At 37.7% G+C, this 7500-nt stretch overlaps 1 protein-coding gene across 3 annotated transcripts in view; it reads right to left on the reverse strand.

The window, feature by feature from the left end:
• LOC138000100 (tyrosine-protein kinase BAZ1B-like) overlaps positions 1 to 7500 on the reverse strand; it is an 81176-nt gene that overhangs the window by 39230 nt on the left and 34446 nt on the right. For all 3 annotated transcript variants that reach the window (XM_068846287.1, XM_068846270.1, XM_068846278.1), the window contains 6 exons: positions 7411 to 7447; positions 5122 to 5198; positions 4237 to 4336; positions 2853 to 2918; positions 2030 to 2746; positions 1610 to 1737 (listed from right to left, as the gene is read on the reverse strand). In XM_068846287.1, the coding sequence (XP_068702388.1) occupies positions 1610 to 1737; positions 2030 to 2746; positions 2853 to 2918; positions 4237 to 4336; positions 5122 to 5189 (1079 nt within the window). In that variant the 5' untranslated portion in view covers positions 5190 to 5198; positions 7411 to 7447. The remainder of the gene's footprint in view (positions 1 to 1609; positions 1738 to 2029; positions 2747 to 2852; positions 2919 to 4236; positions 4337 to 5121; positions 5199 to 7410; positions 7448 to 7500) is intronic.

Genomic DNA, 7500 nt, shown 5'->3' on the forward strand with positions numbered 1-7500 from the left:
TCAAGATAATCATTTTGATCAATGTGGTACCAGTTTGTATGACAACTGACAATGCTCCTGGTCTTGAGTCTGGTAAGATGTGACATAGTGAAATACCTAGAAGAAATGGGCATTATCCAAAACCACAATAAGTCCTTGCGGCCAAGAGCCAGCGAGGAGGTCGAGCAACGAAATCCGATCTCTTTTTAAAAGGGTATGCAAGTTTTGTAATAAGGCTTAAGGAAAGAATGGGTTTGCAGACCCAAACAAGTTCTTGCTGCTCCACCCTTCTACCAGCTATACCACCACTGGAGCAACCCAGCACATCTGTTTTCGAAGAGGAGACTGACTGCAAAAATACCAAAGATCAAGGAAGATGACGAAAAATAGAGTACTGCATGGCAGAGACCACCATGCAAAGCAAAAAAAAAAGTGAGCCAAAGATTATGCTTCAGACAGAGAAATCACAAAATAGGGGATGCTACATTGTCAAAAAGAAGAACAACAAGCTATGAAAGTGAGCCATTCAAAGTTACAGGTAGATATGGAGACCAGGTTATTCCACAATCCCCTCAGGGAGTGGAATATAACAAGACCTTTTAACTTGTAAAGTCCCTGCAAAACAAAACCACAACCAGAATGACAACAAGGGTCCCTTGATGGAGCTCCACCTCCATATAATGTTGATCAGTCAATTCAGTAACATGCACCTCCCGAAAAACTCTTGAGGACACTGACTGACTGGTTGAGATTAGCAACCTTGATAACCAACATTGTGACTTTTTTCTGTTATAATGATAGGAGAACCAACCAAGATTCAACTTTTTTTGGGAAAGGTTAACCTCATGCCCATGCTGCCAGCAGCCTTACCCATTCTCACACATCTGTGGATCACCCCTGGAATTTGCTGGGGCTTTCATGTATAGCTTTGCATACTAGCGATCATTGAGGATCAGTGCTTTGGGAGAGAATCTTTGCGGATTCATTAGCCCTGCCCTCCCTTCCCTCAGGGCAACTTGTGTTAGAAGTTAAGTACATGCATTAGGTTAGGTAAGTATTTCCACTGAACTTGTTTCAGTGTAACGGTGCCTGTTAGCGGCTGCTTCTGGGCTGATTCCAGCTTGTGGGGTTGCCATGGACACCTCCCTTCTGGGCCTGGATGACTTCAGGTCCTTCCCTGCTAACTTTTAAGGCACCAGTTGCCAAGTCCATCAATTGGCGATGAGTTTAACATGGGATGATTGGGGTATACAACAGTGCACCATTTTAAACATCCATTCAAATGTTCTGCTCATGTGGTTGTGTCTATCACCTGCTGCACAATTAGAGTTATCCATGCTTCAAGCAACTTGAACCAGTTAAGTGGCTTATATGAATAGCAGCTTTGAACACTGTGCCTATCATTCACGTAAACTGTACACTTAGCATTAACCATGCTTCAAGCAACTTATTAATAAGCCAGTTACTTATTAGCTTACATGTACATGGATACCACCTTATTATCTAGTGGAACAATCACAATAACTACATTAATAATACTATACATCAATGTTTGGTTAATTAATTACATGTACTTTTCTCTCCTAAAAACTGACCAGTGCATAATCAAATATCAACAACAAAATCTTACATTTCCGACAACGTCTTCTGCTTCTTTGACTTCATCTTTGGTGATGTCTTGTCATTCACGTCCTCCTCACACTTTTTGCTCAGGTCCAACAGGGTGGTCTGCTTCATTTTGCTGGTTGTGACTCTTTTCTTGAATGAATGGGTGAGACACAAGTACACAAAGATGTAAAAAACTTAACATGAAACAATCTCTGCTTTCAAATGCCTATCACAGTAACACACATGGTTAGAAGTTTGCCACAATCAAGGTATCCTTGCCCAGAAGTTACTTTACGGGATTTCAACCTGAGTTCATAAGTTGTAAGTTCAAGTCAACACTAAAATGTCACGACGTCCATGTATGTTACTTAGTGCTAGGTAATACAGCTGTATCTGGTTTGGTTGTAACTTGTTTTGATAACCACACGTAAATGTACTGTACCTTCTTGGGAAAAGTCTCGAACACATCGTCAGCATCATCCTGGACTATAAGGTCAGTCCATTGGCTTGTTTGTTCTTTTCCTGACTTGCCTTCCCTCGAAGACCCTATTTTCATGACACAGCGATCATTTTCCATTCTCCCACCATCTATTACTACCAAAGGTGCAGAGTGCTTGGTAGATGCTTTGTCTTTGGAAAGTATATCCTCATCTTTACCCCATTTTCCTTCCAATGACTTCTTGGATTTCAAAATTAAATTCTTTGAAGACTTGCTCTGCTTTTCAACAGATTTTTGCTGACGACTGTCATCCAATATAACTGTGATTTCTTTTCTGATAGGCACTTTTTTCTTAGTAATGGAAATTTTCTGTTCAGGGCTTTTTCTAGATGTTGTGCAAGGAGATTTAACAGGTGTAAGAACCAGTCTACATTTCACTGGAGTTCCTTGCAGCTTACCAGATGGTGTTTGGTCATAACCCTTCCCCATGCATATGCTTGGAGCCCTTTTAACATCCTTTTCAGATGGTGTTTGTTGATCAAAAGAATCCAATACATGCTTCACACTGCCTTTTGTGAAGGATTCAAGCTTTTTTTGTGATGGTTCTTTCTTGTTTACTTTTGGATTTCCATGTCCTGTTCTTTCATCCAACACTTTCTTTTCTCCCTTTTCAGAGCTTGCCATTGTTTTAACAGGCTTCTTGGACTTGGGAGTAGTTTTCTGAAAAAAAAAAAAAAAAAACATTCATTAAGAATTACACATTAATTTGACTCTTTCCATGGATCACCATACAGACACAAGTCATTTTTGAATAAACACAAATTACCTTGTTAAAACTTAAGAAAAAGTCATTTAACTTGTCTGTAAGTGAGTATTTTTTCACCAAATCAGCCTAAAAACAGAAATAGAAGAGACAAAGAGGATGTTTTCATAACACTGAAAGCTTATTATTCAAGGTACATATATTATACATCTATTTGTACATGTATACACACAATCAAATTACAATAGAGAGACAGGGAATCTCTGTTGTAAACCACTTTCTGAAAATGTATCAGTGACAGGACAGAACAGCACAGGTGATTTTGCAGTAAACATAATTGGCACCCAAAGACAAGGTATTACCACGTGCAAATGTACTAATAGTTTCAAGAGGAGACGTATTTCAGTTTTTGAGAAAAAACAGATGTACAATACATACAGGAGACAAGTCACATCCGTGCCAAGAGTTCATTCAATTACACCCCTACATGTCTGCATAAATGTGACCAGCGTGGCAGTTGACTTGAAAGACAGGGAGCTGGCGGTAAGGTACAGTCTCGGTCTGACATGTAATAATCTTGACATTTCCATCAAATGTCAGGATTAAATCTCTCAAGTGTGACCTTCAGGCTGTCAAGTCCATATTTGCAAAAGCAATTCTAAATGTCTCACAATTAACAGTTATCTGGATATTGATCATTGTTCCACTACATTGTAAATTTCAGCTTTGTCTCCAAGGAGCACAACAAATCAAAGTTCATTGGCATCTTCAGCGACGATGGATGTTTTGGTCCTTAAGCCATTCACCACAGGTCAAGCTACCTTTTATTTTACTCTTGTGTTTACTGGAGAAAAAACGCTACATATTAATTTTTACATTTACAGAGAGGTTTCTAATTATTTTTCTTTAACAGTTTCATTTGTCTCCAGGAGTGTCTTAGAATTTTTGGGGAAGCCATTCCCTACCCAATAAATTACTTGCTTGGCGTGCTAATTCCCAAAAGATTTTTTATTGCAAGGTTCCCCCTGACATTCTATAAGATCGGAACAAGATAGCTTTATTACCTTGTCCCCCACACCAAGAAACCTTTGATTAATTTATGAAAAATGTGTGCTTACAAAGTAGATCTATCACTTCACATGTTTCTCCTTTCATTACTGCATTGTAAGCATAATGTGACCTCTCAGGCGAAAGCGTACACTAACAACTTTCCGTGTATGACCGGAATCCTGTGTGGAAGCTGTGTGACACCTGTGAGGTTTTCATTTTAAGCCGTTCTTGCGGCTTGGCTCACTCGTGAGGGATCCGTGTGAAAAACCCGTTTCCTGGAAAGTCGTTAGTGTACATTTTCCCGTGAGACATCACATATTTTACTGTAATCCATGGCTAGCTACATTACATCAAAATACCATGATTGATACAAAATAAGGACAATGTAGTACAATACCTTTACTACCCAAGGACTGTGATCATTTGACCATGGGTTTTCAGATTTGGCTCTAATAAAACATTTCAGCATCTCCACGGATGGCAGTTTCTTTACACGTCTTAAAAGAAAAAAAAAACATACTAATTGTTTTACTTTAATTAAATGAGTTGTAATATGTCACCCAACAAATTACACAGCTGTTTGCATAACCATCTTTAGTTATTCTGAGTATCCTATCCTTCAGGAAAGCAACAAATCATGTTACAAGGCATAAGAAACAAAATGATTGCAACAGCATAAAAAAGGACCAAACATATTTTCTCTTCTTGTTACCCTAAATACATGTATTTGGCCCCATTTGGTATTTATCACTGTAAATATTATTATTATTTAGCATTTTTAATGTAGCATCTCCTAAGCTTGTTTTAATAATTGTAATTAACTTTAGTTTGATATTAACGGATGAAGAGCCACCCCATGGAAATGCTGTTAATAAAATCATTATAATTATCATAACAATAATAATAATAATAATAATAATTATTATTTTTTAATGAAATTAATCTTTATTTGCCAAGTAAAACTAAAAATAGATTACATCAAAAAAATTAAAAGGAAGTTCTTGAAAACTGAATTATGTACAATTAAAAAAAACTGTCTTATTAATAACTAATAATAACAGTTTCATTTCTAAAATTTTACAAGAAATATTAAAAAGTAAGAATTGGAAGCAAAAAGTATCTAAAACTATCTTTAAAAAAAAAACTACTACTACTGCTGCTGCTGCTGCTGCTGCTGCTGCTACTACTACTACTACTACTACTTTGCCTGGGTGTTAAACCCATATGCCCAACTGCTTCAAACCTTATTGAAACCGCTGCTCACTCAGCTTTGTGGACTTACTTAATCTCTTCCTTTAGAACATTCTTTCTGATATCTGTTGTTTCCTCACAAGTTATTTCATATCCCATGTCATCTTTCTGCAAACACCGACATTTGAATTTAAGCAATAAATCATAATTTGTGACAAATTAGTCAGCACAGTGCACCAGTAAAGATTTCAGATGGGGATGACTCTGTTATCAACATGCTTGGGAACAATAGTCTGATGAGATATTGTGATTGCTAAATTGCAAGTACTTTATTAGGCTTGTGACATTGTCTTTTGACATCCAAAATTCACCTTTAGGCAAAAGAAACCTTGAGGTCTTGCTAAAATACCAAAGTGCCCTTACCAAAGCAAAAGTTTGGGAATGACGTGGAACAATTTAGGCCATATCTGACCCATACTGCAATAAGGGAATAGCATGGGAAGGTTGCACAGTATGATCATATGCAGCCCTGGACCCATATTCATTTTTTATCAAAGTCATAAGCCAGGCAAGTACGTCTCATGTACTTGCCTGGACAAATTTTGGTTTGCCCGGGAGAAAATAAGGAAGTTCAAGTTCAAGTTCATTTTATTCACACTTATTCTTCAACTACAATCAGAAACCCATAAGAGTTGAAACGTGTAACGTGCGTTCACAGCTTCCGAATATTCAGTGCCTACTGATTTGTTGAATGTTTCAGTGCTTAGTACCATATTTGGACACTCCTTACTCTTGTTGTTCCAAATATGGTACTTAGCAAATTGAATATTCAGATGCTTGTTCCCCAGCACACGAGGGGCCGTTACACGTTTCAACCCTTATGGGTTTCTGCTACAATACAACAACAGAAAGAGTAAAAAAGAAATAAAACCAGAGCTAGCTATACATTGAATTAAACATAACAAAGAAGAAAGTGTGTAGCAGCCAAAGGAGCCAAGCTTTCGAGTTGGCTGCTACCACAGAGCCGTTACAAGTGGGTGGAGGTTATGTAGTGCTTATAGAAACTAGTTATAAAGCTTTGGCTAAGTTAATCACACGTCTAATTGTCAAGTAGAGAGAGTTTGTATTCTTTTTTAAAACTTTCAAAGGCAAGACACTTAATTTTCATAGGTATTGCTTCCCAGGTCTGTGATGCCACTACGATAAACCTTGCCTTGCCATAATTAGTTCTAGAAAATGACCTGTACAGGTTTTGATTAGTGGCATATCTGGTCTTATAATTATGGACAGCTGAAGCTGGTTGAACTGAATCATAGAGAGCAGGAGGTATATCCTTTTTTCGATATTGTATTCGTCGATAAAATTACTTGTAACTTGAGCATTCGTGTTTCATATTTTAGACTCTCATCAGAAATTACAAATTTTCACTCTGGAGTATTATGTTATTTGCACCATGGAAACCCGATTTACAGTGGTCCATATCTCCCACGGCAATATGTACTAGAATGTAGCTTTAGTTACAAAGTTACAATAAATTCAAAGACCCAAAGTTTCAACGGTCTTCATGTCTAGTGTCTTCCATTTATTTGCTATCAAGATTTTGTGTTTTTCCTGTTCGTAAGCAACAGGTTCTGCTCCACTTATTTTCCTTTTTGCAGGAGGTGGCAAAACACCTAATTTAAATTTGTCACTAACGCCACATTATCAGCTGAGACCACGAGTCACCCCTTCTTTGTTGCTAAACGACTTGCTAACAACCATGCCAGCCGTGAGATGAAAATTGAGCCTCCTATCGTTTCATGGAAAATATCACATGGTCAAAGCTGGTGCCCAAACTTGAGATTTCATTGCTGAGAAAAGCTGCATGTTTATTCCTTATTTTCTGGAAGTTCCACTGAATGAAAAGCGGTCAGAATGAAAGTACACTCTATGTTATAACATTTGGTGGCATTCATGGACACATATTCATTAAAACATCACTCGTCCAACGGACAACCTTTGGAGTTTGTATACTCATCCGGATGGGTTTTTAGCCGTCTGGACGACTGCAAATGTGGATCCCTGATATGGAACTAGTATGCAGCCATATTTTGCCAATTTTTAAGCTATTGGGGGTACATGGGTAGAAGACCTGATGCAACCCATGGCATGTATAGAAGAGCTATGGAGATAGCTTTGCCATACCCATCCCATAGCAATGTAGTGTTTACCTGATCTTCCTTATGAAATGAAATGAAATATTGACAGTGTCATTTGTTCCATGGACTACCAAATTACCAGCTGACACTGGTTAAAAGAAGTATGATCAACATAAATTTGCAAGATACTGAACCCATCCTGACATTCTATTTAAAACTTGTTGAAAAAGAAACTGACTCACATTTTTATGATGAACTCTGGATATTTTGCCTTGAAGCCTAAGGGATGATAAAGCATTTTAACAACAAGGATCAAATTGTACAAAAATACC

The sequence above is a fragment of the Montipora foliosa genome, chromosome 1 (assembly GCF_036669935.1).
Source record: "Montipora foliosa isolate CH-2021 chromosome 1, ASM3666993v2, whole genome shotgun sequence".
In the NCBI taxonomy this organism is placed as follows: domain Eukaryota; kingdom Metazoa; phylum Cnidaria; class Anthozoa; order Scleractinia; family Acroporidae; genus Montipora; species Montipora foliosa.